This window comes from Triturus cristatus, chromosome 8 (genome assembly GCF_964204655.1).
Source record: "Triturus cristatus chromosome 8, aTriCri1.1, whole genome shotgun sequence".
Lineage (NCBI taxonomy): Eukaryota > Metazoa > Chordata > Amphibia > Caudata > Salamandridae > Triturus > Triturus cristatus.
Window position 1 is genome coordinate 1,469,093,080 of NC_140591.1, and position 27,598 is coordinate 1,469,120,677.

The 27,598-nt window shown below is 46.8% G+C and overlaps 1 protein-coding gene across 2 annotated transcripts in view; it reads right to left on the minus strand.

Moving 5' to 3' along the window:
* Positions 1-1,728: 1,728 nt before the first annotated feature.
* The window catches only part of GDPD5 (glycerophosphodiester phosphodiesterase domain containing 5), a 795,759-nt gene continuing 769,889 nt past the window's right edge, over positions 1,729-27,598 (minus strand). For both annotated transcript variants that reach the window (XM_085623289.1, XM_085623290.1), the window contains exons 15-16: positions 10,052-10,164; positions 1,729-5,941 (exon numbers count right to left, since the gene is read on the minus strand). In XM_085623289.1, coding sequence (XP_085479415.1) covers positions 5,823-5,941; positions 10,052-10,164 — 232 coding nt within the window. In that variant the 3' untranslated portion in view covers positions 1,729-5,822. The remainder of the gene's footprint in view (positions 5,942-10,051; positions 10,165-27,598) is intronic.

Genomic DNA, 27,598 nt, shown 5'->3' on the forward strand with positions numbered 1-27,598 from the left:
CAGACAGGAGACGTGGATCTACTGTCTTAAACTATAGAACCATTTTGTGGTAGCTCTTCTTCGATTGTACTTTCCAGGCTATTCTCCAGACACAGCCTTTGTGTAGAGTGATGATTTTCGCAGCAAGGCTGTCTCCATACTGGCACACCCACAACAGAGGCACAAAGAGGTGTGAGATTTCTGCACTTGGCTGTCATCAGTCCAGCTTAAGAAGCAATCAGCAAAAATCAAAACGACAAGCATCACCTAGAGAATTTGTAATCTATTACAACAGAGCCTGCGGTGCCACCCTACTTTCCTACAGTCTTGAAAATGGCCTCAAAGTTTAGGACTAATCAGCAGCTCCCTGCTGACCAAAAGGCCTCCTAGAATACCTAAAGGCCCCTGTCTACACTCCCTTGACTTCAGTGCCAGGGTATCCTCCCTTCAGCAGCAGGAATGTAAGGTTTGCACTTCTACTGTCTGGGAGCACAGTCATCAACTTTAATCTCCCACAAAGCCAGGCTAGGGGAATCCAAAATGGATTCCACCGGCCTTCATTACTCAGACTCAATCACACACCATACTTGTACTATACGTGTTACACACACCAACACGCTTAACTCAAATTCAGGATGTTGGCATGAGGGACACGGAAGCTGACCTTTACAGTAGGCCTCCATCCCAGTGATTTAGATAAAATGGACTAGTCACACTATTGATTTCTTACACACCGCATGCTGCCATCAACACTCTATGTACTAAACCCACGACAGGAACACTGTCAAAAAATTAGGGGATGCTTGGTGCACCCATTCAAGTCACAAGACAAGTCCAGGACCTCTCATCGTCCGGGCCGGCTCATGCCTCTGCACACACGCTTACAATAGCTTGACATCAGGACCAAAATAAAAAGTCAAGATGCCAGATACATGCAGTGGGGCACTCAGGGTAGGGGAACACGCCCATTTCCGATGCTGAGGACTTTCCTGTCCCAACACTTACCTTACCCCTTTACTCTTTACCCAGCTTCCCTTTCTTTAATTGATTTTTCCCTTCTCGCTTAATTTGGAATAATGTAATTCCTTTAATTAACAAGGGTTGCCAGTATCATAACTGTCTTTTCCTTTTTCATTATTTCCTAAATGCAATTTATATTTAGTATTTTGGTAGCCCAACCCTTAAAAACTAATATTTACTTGTATTTTTTCCACTAAGAATTCTGGATCCTAAAGTTAGCTAGAGAACAAAAGCATGTCATGAACTGAATATTGAAAGATTGAAAGATAAAACGAAGATCCAACTGAATAGCCCACTAAACCTCCAGATTTGTGCACTAGAGTTATGCTAAGAAACTTGACAAAATATGTCAATTCTAATTCAATAATGTGCCTAGAGTGTGGTCAGACATAGACCAGAGTGACACTTTGGGGGAAGAGGCTAGCTCCTTTGGGGACAGCGCTGCAAGGGGTAATGCCTGGAGATAATCTAACTATATTACAATTTATGTCAGCCCAAGGTCCAGGGAGCTAAAGCTCTGCATAGCGAAACAACGACTTTTAAGTAGCAACCTAAGAGAGACACAACAGCAGCAAAGCAATTCTTATGCTTGGCAACAACATCTTATTTCTTTATTGCTCTTGTTGGGAGAAAATAGGGAGTTGTTCAGTATGTGGACAGTTGATGAATGAATTAATAGATTAATATGGAGCACAGAATATTATTTTCAAATACTTCATTTTCACAAAAGGATTTTAACAAGTTTTTATTTGTTTTTAGTTGCAAGTTATGTTGCACCAACTGAGTATAAAATAACAAGAGAAGTCTTAAAAAAACAGCAAAACAATGTTGTTCTTTGTCAGCAGCAGTCCAAAGCGCACACAACCTTTTCGGGGCCAAAACACCTTTCTAATACTAAAAAAACGTTGGCATGATCCAAATATTCTCAACTGTCCATTAAAGATGCGCTTTGTGCAGGTTTAACGTTTTCCTTCGAAAGTCTCTCTCCACACCAAGACCTTTGGCGCGAACTTGAACATATTGAGCACAACATACTGTCAAGGACCTGCCTGACATAATAGACCAGGTACTGAGTCGCAAAACGGACTGCAAAAGTAAGTCTTCTGGTCATGAAGGAGACAAGTTGCACTGATTCTCAAAATTGTAGTCTAGCTGACTGGCGAAAAAATAAAAGCATACGAATATCTTGAAAATGTACAGTTAAAGTGCGAGCCCGGTAATTACTGGTAACTTAGTGTTTGCTCACTGATTTTCACACATTTGTCACTCAGTTCAAGGACTTTTCCTCAGACATATTGTGACTGCTCTTCACTAGCAAAATATATCCGGATGAAAACCAGAAAGTGCAATTTTGACTGTAAAGCTCAAAAGGGCTTGCCGGTAACAGGTGTGTCAAGATGGACACGCCTGTTACCGGCAAACCGAGATTTAGCAGAAACTCTCACTGAGGATCTGTGTGTTAGGTTTGTTTACTCTGGAGGCGGGGGAAAACAAGATGGAGGGAGACGGCAATTAAGAACAACGCTTGAGGATTTTTCATTGGGAAGTCTCAAATTACAGATGAACTCCATAGCAGTGCACAGAGTGGGGCACACATGTATGTATGTAGGCATACTAGCAAGGATCAATCTCCAGTCAAACTTTATCTTCTCTTTTTACAGCAACACTTTGATTTAGAACAAACAAAAAACTATATTTCAACATTTGGTGTGGCACAAGCAAATAAATCTCTTTAGGATACATTGAGGCACTTGCATTAAAATATGTGGCTTTTTCCTGTGTACATATTTAGTATCATCTGAAGGTGTAGGCTAATTTAGGGAATGCTGAAAACAAAAAGAGAGTGAGGGAAGAATGCAAAGTAAGGGCCACTCTCAGTCCCCCAGGTAAATATAATCAAATCAACGAAAGAGTGTGCCTTGAGTCTGTCGATAGAGCACAACTGTAGAATCCAAATAGGTTTCTTAATAAAGCCCTCACTCACCAACCTGGTTGGTGACATGCTTCATCGGGCCCCAACCGGGAGAGGCCGAATGCCACCCCGGTGTGCTTCGATGCCAGAATTACTGCGGAGCTGGTAGTGTGTGGGTGGTGAGTAGTGAAAGTGATTGTTAAAAATGTCTTGTTTGTGTCAAAAAATAAACTTAAATAAAAGCCAAACAGACATATATAAAAACAGAGTATAGGACGTGAAAGCTGAATAGATTGTTCAGCCAAGTCCCTTATGATGTGGTCAACATGTTTCTGCCTAAGTGTTATGTTTAAACAGGTATTCGTCAGGACCAAAGAAGGATGTGAGAACCTCGGCGGTATGGGCATGCTAAGGCCCACCCTAACCTGAGGTTATAAGTGTGAAAAAATAGATATAACATTTATAACAATATGGTGTCTCCCGCATTGGAGAGGAACCGGTAAGAGAAAACATACACAGACAAACGAGAAAAGAGACAAACATGTAAAGATTAGACATAGTCATATGGGTTTGTCATCGTTGGACGTACAGATACTTGTCCTCTGCGTGGTGCACTTAATTGGTAACGCTGGCCATCTGTGCTACTGTAAGGACAGAAAGTGCATATTACATGAAAAAATTCGATCTCTAAACACAAGCAAATAGCTGCCTATCATTAAAGGATATGGAAAGCCCAGGACGGTCATTAACATTAAGAAAAAACCTATGTGGTTGAACACTATGCGCAATAGTCTTAGGACACAGTGTTGTTGGGCACTAGATAAACGATAGATGAATAATATCTCACTTGCGGTGTAGTCAATCTCTACACCATGGGTCTCGGGAGGGGGGGGGGGGGGGGGGGGTGGAAGCTACAATGGCACACCCTAGGGATAGGAAATAAAGAAAAAGGGAGAGGAGTAAGTCAAACCTAGAATAGCAGAGAAAGAAACCCCGGTACTTATCTTAAATCCCTGGTCGTGGAACTCACGCCCGCTCAGCTAGGCACCCGCTTGGCACCTAAACGATCCATCAGAAACCGGACCCCGATGGTGAATGAAGGGGAAACCGGCGTGTTTATGAGGAAGTGGAATAATCCTCGCGCTCGAGAGGCGAGGCAGTGGGGGCATGTTCACGGAGAACGTGATGACATGTATACTAACTGCCAATCAGTCTACTGGAGGCATCGTAGTAGCGCTGATGGCCAATTGGAAAGAGGAATACTGTGAGAGTCCTCGCTGTCATGGAGACAGGAGACTCGAAAGCAGTGACCGCGTCAGGGATTCCTCATGCCGGTGGGGCCCGATGATGAAGCATGTCACCAACCAGGTTGGTGAGTGAGGGCTTTATTAAGAAACATATTTGGATTCTACAGTTGTGCTTTATCAACAGACTCAAGGCACACTCTTTCGTTGATTTTATTAATTTAGGGATTGTTTTGATCCAATGGGGCATGTTGCCGTTCAAGTCATCAGTCACAATTTTCAGCAAGGCAGGCTAGTCAAAGGGTGAGCTAAAAGGCACATTTCCACAAACAGGGCAACGTAGCCGGCTCCCAGCATGGATCTTTCAGGCTTTAAATTGTGCTGCAAGTTACCTGGAGATGAATTAAGACTGCCTTGCAGTGTGGTCCATGCACAGATGAATGCAGACGTCTTCCCTCTTGCCCCATCCCTAATAACTAGCTCTTGATACCCCACCCACCAGATTCTATGCAAATTAAAACAGTGCTTGTATGAATATTATATTTCTCTCTAAGGGTTCCAGTGACATCATGAAGCATAAGATCAAAGCCTGAGTGGCTTGTAAATGTCACTAAAACTTTGAGATGGGCATTAATACAACATAGAAATTACCAGTCATGTATTTTGACTTTTGTGTTTTTCATATTTCTTAATGCCTAAACAATCATAATAGTTCAGTAGAATAACACACTCCTTGTGATGTTTGGGTTCAGGGCATTGCTACACATCAAATAAAAAAGCATAATTATGTTACATGCAGATGAGACATCAAGAGTAACAGTGGATTACAGTCCTAGAATGCAGTCGAGGAGTTCGGCTAACATTACACCATTCAACGAGACAGAAGGCCTTTTATGTGTCAAAAGTACCAAGAAATGGCATTTGTGGACCATAATGCCTAAACAGGCATGCATTTTCAATACATCATGAATTTATTTTAGGATTCGCTCAAATCAGAAATTCACAGGAATTACATTTCCTTGCAATTTCGAAAATATCTCACTTGCCATACATCACTAAAAAGTGTTATGCACACAAGTCACCTTTTCCCATTTTAATGTGAGCAATATATATTTCCCATATTTAGTTTATTTTGAACCAGGTGAATGATCTTTTTGCATCCATAAACCTTGTTTTCTTTCAGCTCCACATTTAACATAAGAATATCTGAATGAGGCCATATGTATGTACATATTGATGACAAAGTAAATTAATGTCCAGATGCTCCAGGTGGGCTTTGGAAAAAGGCTGCAGGAGTTCACTGTTTGTCGCCACCTGCAGGGAAATGCGGGATGTTCATAGTCAGGTCATAATACATCTTCAGCTCAGCCGATTCAACGCACTAAAGTGCTTGCGTAAGTCATGACCTACTCACGCAAACACAGACAACTGCAAATACACAAGAGGAAACGGAGAGGCTGACTAGTAAATATTTACACCAGCATAGTCCGGAAAAGGGCTCTACTTGTCCCAGCTTAAGGATAACAAAACAAAAATCGCAATAAACAAGTGCTTGTACATTTCAGTAGTACTGTAGCATACTCTCGTCTCAACAGCAGGAGTCTTTTTTCCAGTTTTAGTATAAAAAGGAAGATTGTTCTTTCGCTATTGCTTCAGTAGGTGTTGTCCTATGTCCTGCATACGTTGGTGTTCGGGTGGTCTATTGGAGTGACGGCTTCGTTGGAGTAGCCATCATACCCATTTTCAGAATACAGCTCCTCCGTGTTATCCATGCCATTGCTTATTTCTGCAAAAGGTGACAACCAAGTGTAAGGCATGTTGCATCAACAGAAGATACATTTATTGAGTCATTTTCCAACTAGGGCTGCCACCTCACTCCCTCTCACTGGGGCACAATGTTTGAAGGCTTGGACTTAACTAGCTCAAATAACTGCAGTCAAACGCATTAGTACAATCAGTTCAAAGAAAGCAAACAAGTGCTACAACTCCAACACAACCAGACTGCATGAGATGGCAAATACACAAGTTTTTGAAATGTAATTGAATTTGTAACTTCACACACAGCATTAAGACCGCTCTTGGGACTTTCTGATGATGGTGGAGCACGTTAGCGGTGTGCGGGATTCTTCTGGTGTATTGTGAAGAAATAAGTTAACACACAGGGCACAGAAGGAAGGGCATCCATGTTTTTCCAGGTATACAATTATACCTGCAATTCATTCAAGGCTCTTCTTTGTAAGTATGCTGGAACCTTCCCCCACTGAGGTGGAGTTCTACATCAGTGGGACTACTCCCCATCCTGTATGGGGAACAGCCTTTACCACAAGGTTTTTACCACGAAATGCAAGTACAACGCATTTTTTTACATCGGAATTACTTTTACCACACTAGTCTTTACCAAGCAAATCTTTACACCGCATATATATTTGAATTGGTGACTATGCTGTATTTACTTTATATACATTTTAAGGGTAAATAAAAAAGGGGGGGTTGGTGGGGTCTCCCCCCAAAAAGTAAACCTGTAATCAACAAATGTAATTTTTTTAAAATATATAATTTCGTTTACAATATTGTTTTAAGATTATTTAATAATTTTTTGAACAGTAGGTGGCAGTGTCAGACTATGACTGGATTTTCATGTAAGTGTGGTAAAAGTGTGCGTGGTAGTGGATTGCCTGGCAAAGGTATGACAGATGTGAGTGAATTTAAATGCGAGGTAGTGGTATGCGTCTGATAATCTGCGTTGTGGTAAAGTAGTGCGTGGTAATGTCATACAACCTCCTACAAGGATGCTGCCCCTGTTGTGGAGGGCGCTAGGTCTGTTCCCCCAGGTAAGAAAGAGTGGAAAGGAAGGACTCAGTTGATGGCAGAGACGTAAAGACCTCCACCAAGTGATATAGGATGGCGACTGCCAGATCTAATTTTAATGTGTACTGTCTCATCACTGAGGGAGGTGATGGGCAAGAGGAGGAAGGTGGGGGGTATCTATGGTGGGCATGGGGTGGGAGGGTGGATGTTAAGGTAAGCTGAGGAGAGAGGCAGATGTAGTAGCCAAAGGTTTTGACAACTAGCTTACAACTTGAATTACGTATTCTCTCCCTCATTTCCTTTATTTTTCTTTTTAGATTTGAAATATGCCTGTATTGAACCCACAGGGGAATGCTACTAAAATATTCTAATAAAAACTTGTTGAACACTATGGGTTTTTAATACCTCCTTTATTCATTTTTCTGGCTGACGTGTTTCAGACCTACTAAGAGCCCAGCCTGCAGCTTCTTTTTTAAAGGCAGGGGTACCATGATTAATTTGTATTCAAGCACTATGTGCCCTAGTGAGAGTGCGTAGTGGTGTCAAAGAAGAGTTTGCGCTGAATCATAAACTAATGCCAAAACATGTTTCGTGATTCGCAGTATTGAAATACCTGTACAGTTTCTGGAAAAACAATGTCTATTAACCCCTAGAGTGCCCCGCCCTTTCCCCCTCCTGTGCCGGGCCTTTCATTAGCAGGCGGGGTCCATGACGAGATAGTCTCGTCATGGGCACAGCGCAACCGCGCTCCATGACGAGACTATCTCGTCATGGGCATAGAAGCTGTTAACATCCATTTTATGTAATATTTTTGGACAAATCTTTTGAGCCAACAGAGAACTGTATGGTACGCAGTCACCCTCTAACATTCTCACAAAATCTATTGCACCGACACACATTGTGAATGCACAACAACACTGGTGTGTATAAGTGGGACCTGTTGTTGTTCTAGTCCTGTCCAGCCTGCACTATCCAGCTGTATCATTCACAAAGCCAACAAGACCAGCACCTGGCTTATCTTGCGGACATGCTCACCATCTCAGGTGGTCCTCGACACATCCACAGTCAGGACACCATCAAGCTGTACTATACTCCTATCGCTCCTTGCCCTTATGCTTGTCTTTCACTCTATAAGGTGCTCGCTGCCTTTTGGCTAGGTTTGTGCTATAGAATACCATGTATATGCTCACTCTAACTCGAAAATAAAGGAGCCCAAAAGTGAATGGTAATGAGGTATCAATAAGTACCTCCTATACTGAAAGCGTTGTTAACCCCTTCTGTGCCCATGACGAGATAGTCTCGTCATGGAGCACGGTCGCGCTGTGCCCATGACGAGACTATCTCGTCATGAACCCCACCCACTAATGTAACGCCCGGCACAGGAGGGGGAAAGGGCGTGGCACAGAAGGGGTTAAAGTAAATTTAATTAGGTAATCTAAGCGGTGAGATTCGGTAGCGTAAAGGAAGGAAATGCTCCTGTTAGCACCATAGTAGGTATACTCACCCTTTTAGGCCCAGCAAACAACTTGTTGCAGTGATATAGGAGTTTCCATTGAAGGACGAGAACAAGTGACCAAGACGCTACCTTATAGACTTACGAGGATGGTGCCTTTGGTGACCTTATTCTGTCCTGGGATAATCAAAAAGACATGGCCTCACACGACCTCAAGAGAAGCAACCCCACTCTCAATAAAAGTTTTTTTTTTTTTTAACTGGTTGTAGCCAAACTAGACGTGTTCACTGCTAATGACCTAATAATTGTTCACTGGCAATAGCAACTTGTGTCGCTTTTTACCTTTCTATATATAAGCATGTCACAGATGCTAACCAAACGATGAAAACACGACTTGGGCACAATATCCTGCAAAACTTAAATTACAGTGTTTTACTGTAGGTGACAGAATCCTAATGTGGCTGGTATCTTCCAAAAACAGGGAGACAGATATACTTGGTGATCCTATCTTACACCCCCTTTTTGAAATTTACTTGACCAAGAAGCCCCTTTAACAATGAAAAGAAGGTTGTAAAAGAAGTGTCCACCAAGGTACTGAAAGAAGGTGGGCAAAACTTCCTTTTGCGTTAAGCAGGGATATATTACAATCAAAAAGAACAGCAAATAAGAAAAAGATCCTAACAGCCAAAGCAAAGTATTTTAGTAACCAGTTCAATATGGCAAAAAAAAAAACCAAGCTAGAAAGTGATTTCAAATTTTGTAAGAGTAAAGTACTAAGCTGAGCCTCAACTGAGGGATCAGGATAGAAATCCCCAAAATTTGCTCACTTCTTGCATAATAAAATTAATTCCGTAAGACAGAAATTAGACGCACCCGCTAGGAAAATTCAGCACATTTAAAACCTAAAGGATCCATTTCAATTAATTATCAGAGGATTCACTCAGAAAAATTGTTAACATCTCAAATCCCTGCAGCTGTGAGGCTGACACAATTCCTCTTGGCCTAGCTTGGAAAAAGTTATATACTCATATCAAACTGAAAGAACCCACAAAATGATCTCTTGATCATGGCATTGTTCCCGACACCTCAAACCTTAAACATGTCAATCGTCTACTCAAAAAACTGTCAGAGGACCCAAACTTCCTCGGAAATGTTATCCTTAGTACAACATGACAAGAAAATCTTTGCAAAAGGCAGAGTTTATTGTTTATGAGGATTCCTCATGGGCCAAAACACTGAAATCGGGTGAATCTATCAGATGAGACTCTAAGATTGTTCACCAATAAGGAAAACTACCTTCCCATTCTATTAGATGTATACGTGTCCTCTGAACCCAAAAACCATGAAATCCTCCTTCGTACACTCAAAGATTTTTTTAGTTTTGAGAAGCGCTCTATACAGGCGGCATCTTGTCACTGCGATAAAGATTGCGGTCGGAAGGAAAGATTTTAGGGTGAACAGCCAGGTCTTAAGTGGCTGCTTGTCCAGGCAGACCAACAGTAGAATTCTGTCATCATAACATTTCAATAACATCAGATACAGAACTATGAACACTTATGGTTTAGCTCAAAAATATGTACGGTTGTCACTTTCACTGGACAGATGCCCGCCCCACTTTCCATTGACCGGATGTACCTGAAAAGATTAGTTTTTCCTTCATGATATTGACTTCATGACTGGTCCGGCGGACGGCAGCGTTTAGCATGATCTGCTCAGGGTTGTAGGTTCTTATGTTTCCGAGACGCCATCTAAAGAGAATGACATGGTACAAGAAACATCAGCGTTATGAGCTGTTTTCTGAGAGACTGGCAACGAATGCAAAACACTCTTGAACAGTGCAAAACAACTTTATTGAGGCCATTTTGACAAAAAAAATGGCAACGGAGTGGTGAAATTCACACTAAAACAGGGAGAAATTAAAAAAACAGCTACACTTTCAAGGAATAATTTGCTCAGGGTGGTGGGGAAAACCACAATTCAAGGGTGGACAAAACCTTTAACACAAGTTTGTATTTGGTACATCAGCGCTCCCGAAGCAAACACAATAGGAAACAGGATTACAGGAGAAGTCAGGCCAGGGGTGCAGCAGCTTGAGTCTTCAGTCACAAGGGAAAAGCAAATTTTAAGGACAGGAATCAGGACCACTGTGCTCACACGACAATCAGGCAGGAATGGTAGATTATATTTTCTATAACACATGGTTAGATGTGTCAAAAATATAATTTCCATGTCTATGCAGGAGAAAGGAAAGAAATTCAGCAACTGAGAAAATACATGGATTTAATAGTACAATGAGGTAACAGGAGTCGAAAAACCAAAAGAAGCTGCAGAGCTGCTCAGCACGGCAGACTCGCGAAGCCCATTCATGGTCGCTGTTGCTAAAAGCGCAGTCGGAGATCCTCCCTGCGTGGACCGCACACTCTGAACTTGGTGATAAACAAAACCCAGTGTCTGGTGATCCACTGACATTAAACACAGTTAGCACCTGGTAGAAGCTCTAATTAACCATCTACAGATGGTTTCTACTGAAAACTAGTTTCATTTGTATGAGCACTTGGACATCTGATGAAATACTGTAGAGAAGATAAGAGGTGACGGCAGCAATGTCATATGCAGCGTTAACTGGCTTCAGATAGTATTTATATCCAACCAGTTGAATTTCACGTTTTAGCTGGTCATACACTGTCCAAGTTGCAATTAACACAAATGCTGTGACTGGATCCATTATTTCCTGCTCGATCAACGAGAACTTCCACCAGGATTCTTAATGATCCCTCTAAGAGAGAACATACAATTGTCTGAACCCTTAAAAGAGATTTAGAGAACACCAATCATGGCGGTTCAGCGCCTGAGTAGGAAACACTCCTTCGCTCCACCTGCCAAGCTGTGGAAATAAAAATTATGAGGCCTATGTGTCCCCCATGTGCCCCTCCCAACGGATTTTTATGCACATGCATGTATGACATGCATTCTCCCTCCATGGCCTGTCTATCATGATGCTTATGCTATAAACGTGGCCTGTCATCATCCAGTCTCCCATGAGAGAAACGACAAATCTGCTCTGAGGCCTACACGTTTTGCATCATGTTTTCCCGCATTTCCATTATTGTGGCTCAGTCAGAGCCGAAAAGAGGTTTCAGGCCTCAGAACGCTCTGAAAGCTGTAGCTGCGTATCCTTGGCCTTGCACACTTGGGCCTCAGCCAAAGGGGCCCTGTCCGAGACAGTATTGAGCACGGTTATCTGCTTACTCCTACCGAAACCACATTCCTGCCTGGAGAAGGAGGGATAAACATGACCCGTCTGCAAAGGAGAAAGCCTAGCCTTCCTGTCTCTTTTCATGCGATTGCAAAGCTCACGTCAGTGAAAAGCCCATAGCCCCCATGTAAGACTTTAGCAGTAAATGAAGAAATAGATGCCACATTGGCTCTTGGTGATGGGCAACCTATGTCACAAATCAGTCCCTGCTCCAGACTTTAGATACCAGATAATACAAGATGTGCTGGTCGCCCTGACACTGAAGGCCTCACTTCTAGACTACAGACTCCCCGGTTGCACAGCAACCCTTTCACACGTCAGTTACACGTCATGCTCGAGTTGAGCACAAGTAAGGCAAAGTTCCAGCTGATCACGCAACCCCCTCCAGGCATCCACCCACCTATGACACTTAACTATTATCATCAAGTGGACGCCCACCTTCACGCCTACTTACACGCCCACATGCTCTTATCTCATTCTCTCTTGCTCCGCCTGAAGCACTCCTTCTTACGTATAATATCAAATGTATATATACTGTACTCTGTGAATAAAGTTTGAGAATATTCTGAGAATACTCTGAGAATTAGACCCTTCCTGATCCCTTGTGGTGATGGAACTATTCTCCCTATAACTCGAGTTATTGGAATAAAGCCCTTTTGAACCTGATACCACAGACTCAGCCTCTTGCTTTATGCATGATCATATTGATAAAGAAATTCTGAGTGCGTAATACTTTATTTACGACAAAGCGTCCTAGAGCAGCTGCTTGCAAAGCGTGAGTTTGAGCAGAGGAGAAAAATACGCTTGAAGTCCCTTTTAAACCCGACTTCATGGCTGATAGATTCTCTGGTGTGGGAAAACCCTCCCATCCTGTCCGCAATCAACCCACTAGTATATTTCCACTCATGACGTTTGGGGCACGCAGCGCATGGCAAGGAATACTCTTCAATCCAGCACCGGTGCCACCACCAAGGCGTGTGAGAAGGTCCCCGAGGGTCTGGGAATGTGGGAGAAAGATGCTGTGGTCTTTTCTGATCTTTGTGCTCCTACCTTCAACAACAAATCCATAAAAAGTGGTAAAGGTATTCTAGGTCAATGTCATGTGCTGATCCCATGCATTGTCACCTGTTGCACCGTGACACAATACTCACCAGGGGGTAGGACTAAAGACAGCACTGAAGGACAGAGTGTTCTCAGCTTTTATGAAAGATCACAGACAGCTCTGGAGGTGGGTGAAACCCTACTGATGGACGGGCAACCTAGCTTTATTAAATGACAATGATTCTTAGCCAATGGGACGCGCGCACAGGCCGGACCTTACCACCAATGATGATCAGCCCTGGGAAAAACAAAGGATAATAGCTGCAAGTAAAAGAATATGAAAACTAATACATTTAAAGTTGAAATCCAAGCTAAACATGAGTAAGGCTTGAGCCTCAAAAGGCACAGAGACCTTACCACCACTATGGGTGAAATAATCAACAAGCTGACAGTTCTCCTAGACGTGTCAGCCGCATTCGACATGGCAGATCAGAAACTCATTTGCAATGCCCTGCAATCGGTGCCTGGGGTCTCAGAGCAGCATCCATGGCATTCAAATCATTTCAGAGCGAATGCAGCCAGAAAGAGAACTCGCCCTTGTATCCTCGCCCAGCCAAGTCATCATCATCTAAATCTTTATTCGGCTGACCACAGCAACCATAAAACAGCACAACAAATATTACATGATAACATGTTTATAGAACACCTATGCAGTAAACACAAAATAAAAAGTCGGGGTCACAATGAAACAGCAAAGTCACTTCTGAAGTATCACAAAACGTTCTCCTTCCCGCTATATATTCATTTTTTTTTATATCAAATGCTTTATGCATTTCTAATACACCACCTCCAAACATACCCCTACACTGATGACACAAAAATATACTATGTGTCTCTGGGGAGAGACCGAATCAGAGATGTATCAATCTCCCTCCTGAAGCTCTGATCCTAGGAACACCCTAGGTGTCCAAAAAATGACCCTGCTTCGGCCACCCAACACCTTCTCCGCACACACAGCCCTCATCAACACTAAACGAAAAAAACGTAGGAATTATGTGGCAAGCAGTCTATTACATCCAAGTACACGTTAATATAAGTTAATCTTCTTTATTGATGACAGCACGGCAGTACATCCATCCAGCTGCAGGGTGACTTACAACTGACACCACCACTGGCCAGATCCGTCCCTCGTTCCATGCTGGAACTTGGAACACATGCAAAACATAACACAGCGCAAGCCACTGCCAACACTGTGCAATACTTAAAGAAACATACACATTAAAATACAACACAGTCCTCCGCCTTAACTCCTAATTTGGGGTGGTAGTAAAAACAATATCCTTCCAGAGGAAACTCCTAAAAAGATCATTCCCATTCACTGCTCCTGAATAACAGGAGGTGCGCCAGTCAACTCGCGTCTTGTGTCCGGAAACGCCGTGCACTTGTAACCCCCACACCCCCCAAAAAAAGACAATAAAAACAATATCCACCAAGCCACTGCATATTAGAACTATAAAGAGAACTAAGAAGCTTCCTCTGGGGGAAAAACATCACATTCAAGACTCTTTGTCACACATACAAATGCCTCGAAGGTTTTAGTGGGTGCACAACCAAGGCAAGAAGAAAGGCACCAGTCTCTTATCCCAACTCCACGTCTTGATCAGGGAAAACGAACCACAAGTCACCCCCAAAAAGACTCAAATGAAAAAACAGGCTATTTTCAACAATACTTCCCCGGGTCGACAATATTTTACCCATGGAAATTTGCAAAGCACTAACCCTTGTGTTCCCCGAGAGGAAACTAAAAACCCACCTCTTTGAAGAACAATCACAGCACAAAACACTAAACAAAGAGTGCACAACGAATGATACCAAAGGTCCAAGACACACTCTAATGACATACCACACCATTCCAACCATCATGACCTCACCAAAGAGGATGCTGTGTAACATCAGCCATTAACACACCAAGAGAGAGCTATGTAACCACAACCCCCAGGCCTCAAAGAAGCAATAAAGAAAAACACAACCATGTGAAGGACATTTCAACAAGGCAAGGTCATCGACAATGCAGTGGGGAAATCAAATTATCCACAATCTCGGGACACCTTTCTATAGGCTAAAACATGCTTGTCAATGTAAATGTTGTAATTTGGCAGGACCGTAGACAAGCACTGTGCACATGGCTGAAGCGTCTGGCAATCTTTCAAGTGCCTGGAAGCAAATTACTTCTGCAGTGAGCACTATATACCCAATAAACCTAAGCATTCAACTGTATTCATCCTACATGGCGAATCAGCCAGTTTTTAGCTGTGTCCCATTTGGGCACGTTTAATGCCAGTAAAAACAAGCCAGGATGAGGTTCACTTCTGTGCAATGCATTTAATCCAGTTTGTTTCCCACAATGTCTCATCACAGAGCCATCTCTTTCACTCCAGGTGCCCAGACTGTGAGTTCTATAAATTCATTTAAATTATCTGCTTTTCGTTTTGCTCATGACAGAAAATTCGAAATCATAAACATCTCTCCTGCCATGGATCTCACTCAACTACTACCGTGCACGGTTTTGTCACTGAAGTAATTTACTCCCACATTTATAAACCTACAAGCATTTACAATTCCAAAAAAGTGGAATAACATTGAAAATTGTAAGTAAGGGATTTTACGACTTCTGCTCCGAGCGTATTATCTGTCACCAGGAACAGATTCGTTCGCAGGGAAGAACCAATGACATATGGCAACTTTCCTGCCTGTCCTTGGGTAAATCGCAAAAGCTGAACAGTAGAAAAGGTAACGAGCTGATTTCAAAGCCTTTGGCGCCACCGTGTGGATGTATGCGCTGACACCGTTAAGAGGAGAACAAGATACGTTCTCAAAAATCCATTATTCAGATCAGAGTATGTATTTTAGATATCGCCAATTATGTTTTAGATGGTGGAAAAGGACGAGTCCACGCTTAAGAGGCAAAGAATACTGTAAAACCGATAACTAGGCACTGCCCTGCCTTTAGGGGTATGTGGCCTGGAGTTCAATGGACCTAAATTGACGACTAGGGAGTGATTTTTGGGCTATTAAGACCTGGAGTTGAACAGTTCTACCAACTTGCATGGCCATACGCTGTGCCACGCAATTGTATCGGCTCCCTTCTCTAGTCAATGGTGAAGCACCGAGATCACACGTTGAAAAGAAGGTGCGCTACATACAGTAGGTTTCCAGCTCATTGGCGGAGGTTCTGCAACACTATAAACTCCCTTACAGCTTTTGAATCCACGCCAGGACACGGGAAGCTTCTTCAAAAGTATTTATCAGTGTATATTGTAGGGGGGAAGGGGAAGACTGCTGAAGCCACGCACCCTCTCAGTGGCCCCACCCTCTCTATGGTCCTGTAGTTGTTAATGTCCTATTACTTGCCGGTAATCTTCCTTACTCCTGGTCCCGTAGTCCTCGTCCCATTCCTAACAAGTGGAGATTACTATCTCCACGACAGAAAAAAAAGAACAGGAGCATGCTGGGATACCTACCCCACTCCCTCCCGCTGGGAGTACATAAGTGGTACCAGCCCAGCATGCAGCCTGAAAATACTAAGCCAACAACCGGAAGGCCGGCCGCCAGGGAGGGAGGGAGGGAAGTAAGGAATGGGACGAGGACTACGGGACCAGGAGTAATGAAGATTACCAGTAAGTAATAGGACATTACCCCCAGGTCCCTCCGTCCTCGTCCCATTCCTAGCAAGTGGAGAATACCAAAGCAGAGAACCCGGCCTTCCGGAACCCCACCAAAGCCAGGGGCACCAGACCGAGAAAAACGGCACCCACCAGACGCAGAAGGGAGCCCACAAGAAAACGCAGGCAGGAGCACACAACCAGCCACGCCCCCAACCAAGCCGACAGAGCCGAGACCCCCAAAACAAGCAGGGGATGAGCAAGAAAGGACCGCAAACGAACACAAGACCCCCCAGGCAAGCCCGAAGGAGGCCCCGCACCCAGAAGCAAGTCCCAAGGGAACCCCCAGAGGGGCAGAAAGAGAAACCACCCCCCCGAACCACCAGGGAAAGGGAGCCCCGGAGAAGTTAAAGTGCCCCAATGGAGCAACCCAGCCAGGAAGGGCAAACAACCCGGGAGAAAAACCACCAAGGGAGAAGCCCACAGCCCCAGGCACCACCAAGCAGCCGCCCCAACAGGGACAAAACAGCACATCCCGGCCCAACGCTCAAGAGCGCACGAGAGCAGGCTGCACAGGGAGACAGGCCAAAGGCCCAGGAAGGAACACAGCAGGGCAAGACAGAGAGCGAACCCCCCAGAGCAGGGAAGAAGGCGACCCACAGCCGGACCAACCCACAAAATACCACACCAAGAGGCGATGGGAAGGAAGAAGAGAACGAAGAGGCACGCCAAACTCAGAGAAACACCGAACGGGACCAACCACAGGACCAACCCCAACACACCAGGGGAAGCTACCCGCAGAGCCGCAAAGACCGAAGAGGAAGGAACCAGACAAGAAAACAGGCACTGACCCAGAGCAACAACCAGGAAGAAAGGGGCCAAGGAATCCAGACAAGGCCCCCCCCCCCCTCCCACCGACCAACAGCCGACAACCGCAGCAAAAAGGAACCGGAGGCACAGAAAACCCACAGAAGGCCCAGGCCAAAAGGTAGGAAAGACAAGCCGCCAACCTCAGCAGAGACACCGGATGGCCGCAGCCAAGGCCGCCACACCGGGAGAAGAAAACCCGGGCACAGGAACCAGCCAGAGACCACGACCGAGGCAACCAAAAACAGGAAACACAGGGACAGGGACACGAACCCAGGAACCCACCCAAGCAAGGCCAGGGAGAGCAACAAGCGCCACCCAAAGCAGACTCCACACACGGCCAGCGAACAGCCAAGAGAGAACAACCAAGGGCCGAACACAGAACCGGGGAAACAAACCCCAGAACCGGAAAGGAGGAACCCCCACCAACCAAGAGCCGACCCACAGGTCAGGAGGACACCAAGGAACCACCCAAGGCGAACCCCAAGAAGGGCAAAACAGGAAGGACTAACAAGGAGGCCAACAGCCCAACAACGCAGGCAGCCCAAAAGACCCAAGAAGCCAACCGGACAACGTACAAGCCAGCCAGCCCGGAGGACCCCAATACGGAGCATCAGAACCCGAAAGGAGAGGCAAAGGGCCAACCGACCCAACCCCAAAAACCCCAACCAAAACCCCAACCAAGAAGGGGCCCAGGGACTGGCACCAAAGCAAGCCAAGCCACCAAGAGAGGAGAACCAGCCGGGGAACAGAGAGGGAGACCGGCAAGCCACAGTCATCAACCAACACAAAGGCCACAGCTCACCAGCCAGGCGCAAAGGAGAAGCACAGGAAAGGACACAGGACCAACCCGGCACCCAGACCAACAGGGCCAGAACCACCGGCCAGCAAGAGGCCAAAAAAGAGGCCCAAAAGCACCAGAGAACGAGCGGCCAGGGAAGAACCCAGGCAGGGACCCAGGCAGGGACCCTGCAAAGGTAGGCCAAAAACAAGGACCGTAAGGGAGCAAACGCTACAGAGGCAGAGCGGCAGCCCCAGCAGCACCCCGGAACACCCCAGGCACCCCCAAACCAAAGGAGAGGAGCCCGGAGAAACCAAAGGCTCACAACCCCCGGGGGGAGCGGGAGAACATACCCAAAAAGGGAAGAACAAATCACGCAGAGCCAGCAAGAGCAACGGCCAGAGACACCACAGGCCGAAAGCAGGCCGCACGGGAGCGGGAAACGCACAAGCCCAAGGACAGGCCCACAAGGGGAAAACCACCGCCTCAGGGCCCAGGCAAAGCCAACCACCAGCACAAGGCCGAAAAAGGGGAGCGGGGACGCAGCAACGCGGCCCACACACCAGGGGAGGCCGACACCAGACCACAACTGGCAGCCCCACCAACAAATCCACCGGCCAAGCCCAAGAGAAGGCACGGCGAGGAGGACACCGGGAGCGGCACCGACAAGCAGGAAAGAAGGGCACAGGGCAGCCCGAACCCACAGACAGGGAGGGGCACAGAAGCAGCGCACCCAAGAAACCAAGGATCCACCCAGGCTGAAGCCACAACACCCAGCCACCACAGGAGGAAAAAGGAGTGGCAGCGAGAGGCAAACGACCCCAAGCCACAAAGAAGAGACATGAGGGGAAAAGGAAACCACAACAGGAAACCAAACCCCACCAGCCAACCCAGCGCAACACAACACAGCACCAGGCAAGAGGTAAGAGGCAAGCAGCAACACCAGCAGAAAGCCCACCAGGACAGCCCCGGAGCCAACAGCCAACCAAGGCCAAGACCTACCGGGACAGAGGGAGGGCACAACAGCCCCCCCCCCCCGGGAACCCAAGAAACAGGGAGTCCGGAAGCACCAAGGACCCCGACGCAGGGCGCAAGAAGCAACCCAGCCAAACACAAGCAGGGGCCAAGCACAAGAGCAGAGGAGCCACAGACGGGGGAATATCGGGGGGCCGCAGGCCCACCTCCCCGACCCACAACCAGCACGAACCTCCCCTACAGGGAACCCGCCGGGGAAGGAGCCCACCAACCCAGGCAGGAGGGCACACCGGAGGGCAGGAGAGGAGCGAACGCAAGGGCACCGGCGCACCCAGCCGCAACACCAAGACATGACCAGGCGCCAGCAGGGAGGAAAGGCCACAGGCCAGGAAACCCCACACAGCGAAGCGCAGAGCACCGGCCAGGCACAGGGGGGCAGAAAGAAACAAGGCACCCCGAGCACGGGCCACACCAACACCCCCGGAAGGACGCAAGAAGCGCCAAGCACCAGGAGCCGCAGGCAGGCACCCAGACAGGCACGCACCAGGCCCAAATCCACAAGAACAGGCAGGAACCAACAGGGCGGACAGGCAGTAGGCAGAAGAAGCCGGGCAACAGGCAACCAAGGCAGACATCCAACCAGGCACCAACCAGGGGGAACAGAAGCACGCAGGGCAGGAAGGCCGGAAGCCCACAGGCCAGAGGAACGAACCAGGCCGAACCCCATCCAAAAACGAAAAAGCCCAGGAGAGCAGAAGCGTGCACAGGGGAATGGGCGGACGGCCACAGCACCCGCCAGCCCCGGCACACCCCCAGTAGCGGAAAACAGGGAGCCAAGGCCGCAGGCCAGCACAGCAGAAGAGCGCAGCACAGGGAAGAAAGAAATGCGGCACCCACCAGGGGGACAGGCCAACACCACCAAACAGAGACCGTCCCCCAACCCCCCGCCCAGACGCCATCCAGCAACAAGCGCCGAGCAAGCGGAAAACAAGGAGGACAGGGAACCCACAACCAGAGGAGGAAGCCCCCCCCCTGCAGCACCGGGAAGCAAGGCAGACACACAGCGCAGAAAGCCACGCAACGCCCCCAACCCAGCAAGCAAGAACAGGGAGCGCCACAAGCCAGCACGGACAATCCTCAACAGGAATCAACCAGCAGACGGAGAGACCAGAGGATGCCAGGTCCCAGAGTAGAAAGCGCCAGCAGCAAGCAAGGCGAGCATATCACCGAAGCAGCCAAGCAGGTCCCCCAGCTAAGACCCCAGAAGCAGCCCACTGCGCACAGCCAGACCGAGCAGGCAAAGCACAGACCACAGAGCCAGAGGAACATGTAGTGAAGAAAAGCGGAACCGCTATGCAGTACTCACCACAGGGGCAGGAAGAGCACAACAAAAGCTCCCTGCCTCCAAGATCCAGCCCAGGCGCCCTCCAAGACACCAACGCCGGGCGAGGAAGAGTGCTGCAGCAACCGGTCAGACGCTGACCCCCATCAAGGTCCGCCCCTGCACCAATATCAGGAACAGCAGGGGCAACAGGGAGGAAAGAAGGCGAGCAGCACACCAACAGGCCAGGCAGGGAGACCAGGAGCACCGCCCAGCGCAGCCCCTGGACCCCCATAACAGCCACATCAGCGCGTCTTCCAGCCTAGCCAAGCCGTAGGAAGACGCGCGCTGTAACCCGGAAGAAATCCGGAGGTCCGGCGCCCCAGCCGCAAAGGGCCGGGCGCCAATCAACGCGACTCCCAGCAAGCCCAGCAGGCCAGGAGACGCGGAACAGGACGTCGAGGACAGCCCAGCAGCCCAACGAGACATCCATTGAAGAAACCCACAGGTAAGGTAGCAAGACGTCCCATTCTGTCGGAAGACAGAAAAAAAGAACAGGCTGCATGCTGGGCTGGTACCACTTATGTACTCCCAGCGGGAGGGAGTGGGTTAGGTATCCCAGCATGCTCCTGTTCTTTTTTTCTGTCGCGGAGATAGTAATCTCCACTTGTTAGGAATGGGACGAGGACGGAGGGACCTGGGGGTAATGAAATGGGGACTCAACCGGCTCTTAAAACCAAAAACCGTATCATTCCTCAAACATAGAAGCAGGACTACGATTTTTCAAAGGCCGAGGGGCAAAGATTTACTAACTTAACGAGCTGTTAAGTTACCTAGGCACATAAGCATTAAAGGAAATTAAACACAACTTTTGCAATCAATATCATTTGTTTTAACTAAATGGCTTTCTTGTTAGGGACAGCTAACGAACTGTGCACTGGAACTGTGTTCAGTCGATGCTCTATTAAATAAGAGAAATTAGTTACATGTGCTGAAATCTCCCCAGATGGATGGTGAAAAACGGGCTGTCCCGGCAAATCCAAGCCCCCTGCTCATCCTAACTGCCTCAAACCCCCACACCAGAGCCATTTTCACGTTTTGACATTCCTCAAAGGCCTGGACATGATTGTGAAGTATTACTTAATATAAATGGTCTGTACTCATTTTTAAAATGTTCTTTCTTTCTTCATTTATTTACTTCAATTATCAGTCAGAGGTCATTAAGGCAGCTCTACAACACATATTAAAGTGTTCTCTTCTTAAGTTTACTGTTTAAGGTACGTATTGAGAGAGGTTTTTTTTTTTATCATGGCCGGGACATCAAAATAAAGGCCATGCCAGTAAAAAACCAGCAAGGTGGCAACCTTATGTCCACCCTGACTGCCAGTACCTGGCACAGACTAAGCCACGCGCCCATTTAGCCCACAAATTCTAAATTACAAGCGGTAACTCTGCATTAGGGCACGTGCTGGAAAGAGGTCAATATAGTAACAAGAATGGCCCTTCACACCAAGGCTACGTGGCTCTCTGCAGGAGTCTCCGCAAACTTTTAGGGTGCACCTTCAAGGCTTCTCAGAGTTTGTGCATTTACAGTCAGCCCTCCCCACCATGTGGGGGACTCTGAGCCTCTGTCAGTGGGGCAGGATTCAGGGTGATCGTGCAGGTATCGATGGCCTGTCACTTGTGCACTGTTTGTGGCTACAGGAGCAACCCCTATCTGGCAGAGTGTATACTAGTCCCTGCTACCTCAAACTCTTGATGCAACAAGCATTGGCATAGCCAGTAGGTCTCGCTTTTGGGACCTTATAAGTATTTAGTTATGCAACTGTTGCATGGCTAAACACTTATAAGGTCCCAAAGGCGAGACCTATTGGCTATGCCAATGCTAGTCTTCTTTCTAATCGCGGCAGCGGCGCTTTACTTTTAACATTAAAAGTAAAGCACCGGTGCCGCGATTAGCAAGCTAAAAACGCTACCGCCGGCCACAGCTTGCAGTGCATGAGCGCGAGTGGTGCGCGCGCAGCAGTAATCACGCCATATGGCGCCTCTGCTGAAGCGCACGCCCGCGCACATGCACTGCAAGCTGTAGCCGGCGGTAGCATTTTATAAAGCCCTTACTAAAGTCTCTCCAAGCAGCGCATGTGCGCTGACTCAGCGAGACCTAAAAAAGGACCCTACCAACACTGCACAGCAGTTGTACAGAGCTAGTGTAGGTTAGGACTTTTTGTTTTATGGGACTGGTTTTGCCGGCAATTTTTGGTCTAAGCACTTAAGAGGCTGATATGGCTGATTCCCAGTGCGCCAGCTTATACTCTTGAACTGTGGCATGGACTGTAGAAGCCTCTCCAGCTGTTAGGTAGTGTTAGCCGTTATCCAGCCACCTGAGCAATATGAAAAGCATTAGCATGCACCAGCCTTGGAGGAAAATGACTCTTACCCTTATATCTCGGCCTCTGTGAAGCAGAATAGTTTGCTAGTAATTTTTTCTTGTTTAATTTTTGGTGCAAGAGAGGCATCTAGTGGCAATTGTTAGTACTACATACAGCCTAACTGTAGTTCATTGTGTGTAATTTTGCGTATTCTGTTTTTAGGTCTCGCCTGACCCAGCGCATGCGCTGGTCTGGCGAGACTTATTGAGAGGGCTCCAAAAAGTGCTACCAGGCCAGCCTAGAACTACAGTGCATGTGCGCGGGCACGCGCGCCACGCTTTACCGCGATTACTTTCACTTTCAAGGCCGCTTTGATGTTTGATCGTGATTGCGATCGAGATCACTTTCACTTTCGCGGCCGCACGGCCGCTTGGCATAGCCAATAGGTCTCGCTTTGGGACCTTTTAAGTATTTAGTTATGCAACTGTTGCATGGCTAAACACTTATAAGGTCCCAAAGGCGAGACCTATTGGCTATGCCAATGCTTGTTTCAGTTTGCTTTTCTGACTTTAATGTTGCTTTATGGTGCTTTATTACTTAACACACATTTCTATGGGTAACAGCCACGGGCGGCTCCTCCGTCAGAGCGGAGGAGTGTTGCATCACTTAGATTAGCCCCAAAGCCTGTAGATGAAAAAAATTGTAATTAATTATCCTTTTATTTTTCATCCCCCATCCCTAACAGAGCGCCACGCGGGGGGCCTGCTGAGTGACATCAGCAGGGAGGGCTGTCAATGCACTTTTTAAAGTGCGCATGTCTTTTTGGCAAGCCACACATGCACACTTTAAACATCTCTAACCCAGCTGTCTAAAGACAGCTGGGTGAGAGCAAGTGCAGGCCTCTAGAGCGCTGTGGAGCACAGAGAGAGGCCGCTCCCTCCAATTAGGGTGCTGCTCTCAAGCTACAGGACAGCAGCACCAGGATTGGTCAAGGGAGTTTCCGGGTGGCCCGGCTTCTGAAGGAAGAGGATGTCCGGTGCAGAGGATGTCATGTTGGTCTTCAGGTAAGTTTTTTAAATTTCATTTTTTGCACCCCCTCCCTGTAGATGCCAGCCACCACTGGTAAAAGCTTGCAGCTTTAGGCTGCCTTATTTTCTTGAACAAAAACCAACCAGCGCCTCATTTCCTTTGGGAACTTTGCTGCGAACAATGCAGCAGGTCACAAAGTAGTACCTACTCAGGTACACAGATAGATGCTGATTCTGGAAGAGTGTTCGAATGGATCAGCACCTTCCCCTCGGTCTCTCAGGCAATCAGTCAGGATAAAGTCATCCGTATCCAGCATCAACAAGGCAACATGCAAAGATCCCGAGGCCTTAATCCTTTCCCACAGATACCTAACCATGCAAGTCCTCATTGGTGTAAACCATCAAATCCCAATGGGGTCTCCTATGTAGACAAATAGGGGACTGCAGGAGCATACATGCCTTTGGCCTCATTCGTTTTCACTCATTGAAACACATAGGGAAGAGGTGTGGCGCCAGGGCGGCTGACTCCGGAATCTGGGGATCACGGTTCGATCACCAGCGCCGGCGGCAGATTAGCCCAGCACCATGTGACTCTGGGCAATAGCTTGCTTAATCTTCCCGATGGCCCCCAGCGCCTAGAGACCCTTACGGGTGATTGTTCACGCTTTACAAATGGGGATTATTATGGTGATTAAAATTTTGACCTTGGCTATAAACTAATCTTAATCTTGGTGGGGCATCAGAATCTCGATGGGGCCTCTGTGCACCTCTGAAAAGAGGCAGACAATCAGTCTGTCGCTGTGCTTTGTATAGATCTACTGTTAGATGCAGGATACCTCCCAGGGCCTAGTACTCCTTGTTCAAGAAGCCATTGCCATCCAGGTGAACCCACCCTCTGTGAGACACACCAAGCATGAGAATTGTCTTTGATTGTAATCAATCCTTCACCCCAATGTCAACACAGTGATGGCATAAAAACTGCTCAGGAAGACCTTGTTGTTAATGCAGTGGAAACACTGCACAAAGATACTGAGAGATCTGCTCCCTCAATAGCTGGACTAATGCAATACAACATATTCTAGGGTTCTCAATAAACTGGTTCAGGCCAATGCAAGTTTCTGGCCAGGCATACATCCTACTGGATGAAGGAGCATTTCACTATGTTTGAACTGAATAAAACTACGACCCTGACTGGAATCAAAAACAAGGATCCACTCTCTGAATACTCTTCCAGCTTAGGTACAACACCGCCTTTGCATTTGAAAGGGAGAAACCAAAGAGTCCCTTTCGATGGAGCACTCCTTGTCTCAAGTCAACACGGTGGTCAAGGGCATCATCCTGAAACTCTTCTTCAAAACATTTTCCACATCTCCGAACAAAACCTTTGATGGATTTGATGACAACCACATAAAGACAACCTACAAAGTGCTAAAATGGCTCCAAGTAAACATTTGGATATATTTTTTAAAAGTCAGCGTCTTCCACAAGGTCTTTTGGGGCAAACGTCTAAGAGACCTTCAAGGACGCGCACCATATGTCATGCCTAACCAGACTATGCATCATGCATTTACACACCTACCTACCCAAAGAGTGTTTATTCTGGTCAAACACGAATACATGACCTGGCAACTATAGTGCCCTAGACTGTGAATGAAGGAGCCAAAGCCTGAGGGCAGAGCTCAATTACGGGCGCTTCTGCAGGACCCTGAAAACAGGACTCGTCTGGCTCGTTTTCGACTGAAATTCTTGTAGCCATGGATTCTCATGAAGAATACTGAACTAAACTCACCATCAGCGACTTGACCCAAACTCATCCCAGTAGCCCCACCCACAGTTTCTGTCACACTTACCGCTTGCGGTAGTGACTGAAAAAGAAAGCACAGTGTTCCACAAAACCGCCTATTAAATAAGTAAGTAAATGCATACAAGAACTACGTTTTGCTTCACCCATGAGATGCAGGGCAATGAAACCACTCAGCCTGAATGAGCTGCACTCGTTTAAGATGAGGCGTGTATTATCATCACCCACCAGGAGAACATGTCTTTAAAAAGTGCCACCTAGTACCAAAAATCCAGAAATGCCAGATCTAGACATTTCACCATAATCCAACAGCAGAAAGCGATGCAGAAGAAGCACCCTCATGCACACATGTATGGCAGTTTACTTAGAGCACACCCCGTTAAGAAAAAATGAGCTCTTCTTGGTATGGGAGAGGGCGACGAGTCGTATACTTCTTACCCTCTTGCCCACACAACAGAAAGACACGGAAGACACAAGGCACATTATTCTGACACAAATTATTCTTAACTCCCAGGAACCAACCACAAATTCTAAAAATCACCTAACAGTTGAAAATATGATTTTTCAGACAAGCCATCAATTACTGACTTTGCTGTGGGTAGAGGAACCATCCATTCCACGCTTTAAGGTTCAGCAAACACGCCAAGTTAGCAACTTACCCTGTACCCCAGGAACCAATCACATAGTCTAAAAATCACCAAACAGCAGAATTTTTTTTCAGACAAACCTTCAACCACTGACTGTGTTTAGAGGAACCATCCATTCCATGATTTAAAGTCGAGCAAACACACCGACAAAGCAATCAGGCAAGTGGACTTACCACTTAGCTCATATGATATCCCCAATTATAACCCACAGTAGGGCTATTCTTGGTGGAGCAGGGACAACTCATGACTACAGCAGCAGCCATAGTGTAGAATCATGGAGCCCGCTCTTTGAATATTTAGACCAAAGCAGATAAATGCAGAGTAAACTACATTCTCTTGATCTTAGGATAGTCTTTTGTGGCACTGTTGGGAGGGTTATAGCTTTGTATTTGTTTGGGGCGTTTTCTTGCAAAGAGTAGCTATCTCTAAAACAAGGTGTTGCAAAGTATTCCGATTAAGTGCAGCAAGTTCCACTATCAGAAGGCCCACCAGCATCCTCAGAGCTGCGCACAAGAGTGGTGATGCAACCACAAGGGCTGGCGTATGTTCTATGGGGGCTATTGTCTTTTCTTGAATTCAAAGCTGACATAGAAGTTGGTCAAGCCGGTCTTCAGAAGCTCTTCATGTGTCAGGTCCCATCTCTGCAAATGCTTCCCTTAGGCCTGACCTCTGCATGTCCTTGGAAGCAGGGGCGACTGGTGCTCATGGTCAAAAGGAGCCTTGCCCTGCCACCCTGGGAGAAGAGGCAAGAACAGGGGAAAAAACACACAGAGCAGCTGAAAAGAAATTACTGCTCTTAGGCAGTGTGCTGAATCTTTTGGGTGAATTTTGCAGAAGTCCTACCGCGCAAGGGCCAGCACAGTGAGGTTTTATTTGACCTACAGGCACAAGCTACAGCACTGACATCACATGAGAGGGAGTGCTAAATTGGAATGGCATGGATCCGGTTGCCTTGGGGACACATGGACAGTGGCCCTGAGAGGAGCTACAAAACTCTATGCACTGCAATGGCTGGGGGTGGGGCAGGCCAATGAGGACAAGGAGAGAGTGGGTGGCAACAATTTGTTGATTATCACAGAGAGGCAGGCTGTAGGAGAAGGACAGGCTGTAGAAGGATGCAGGGGGATGCTCTCCTGGTAGTAACACATGTTTACTACTGCATTCGGTTTCACTTTGAAAAAACATTATGGAGCGGAGCACACAGAGTGCTCCTTATATCGACCGTAGAGGCCCAGATGGATGGATGGAAGAATTAGTGAATAGATGGATGAGTGGAAGTGTGAAAGGATGGATGAGTGGATGTTTGCACTACCTCATGGTGGATGAAGCTCGTGCATGTGTTTTTTTCGACTACAAGAGCACAACTTTGTTAATGATGGCATTGAATGACAAGGGCCAGTTTGGTGCTCATTAGTACAGTCAGATACCAATTGT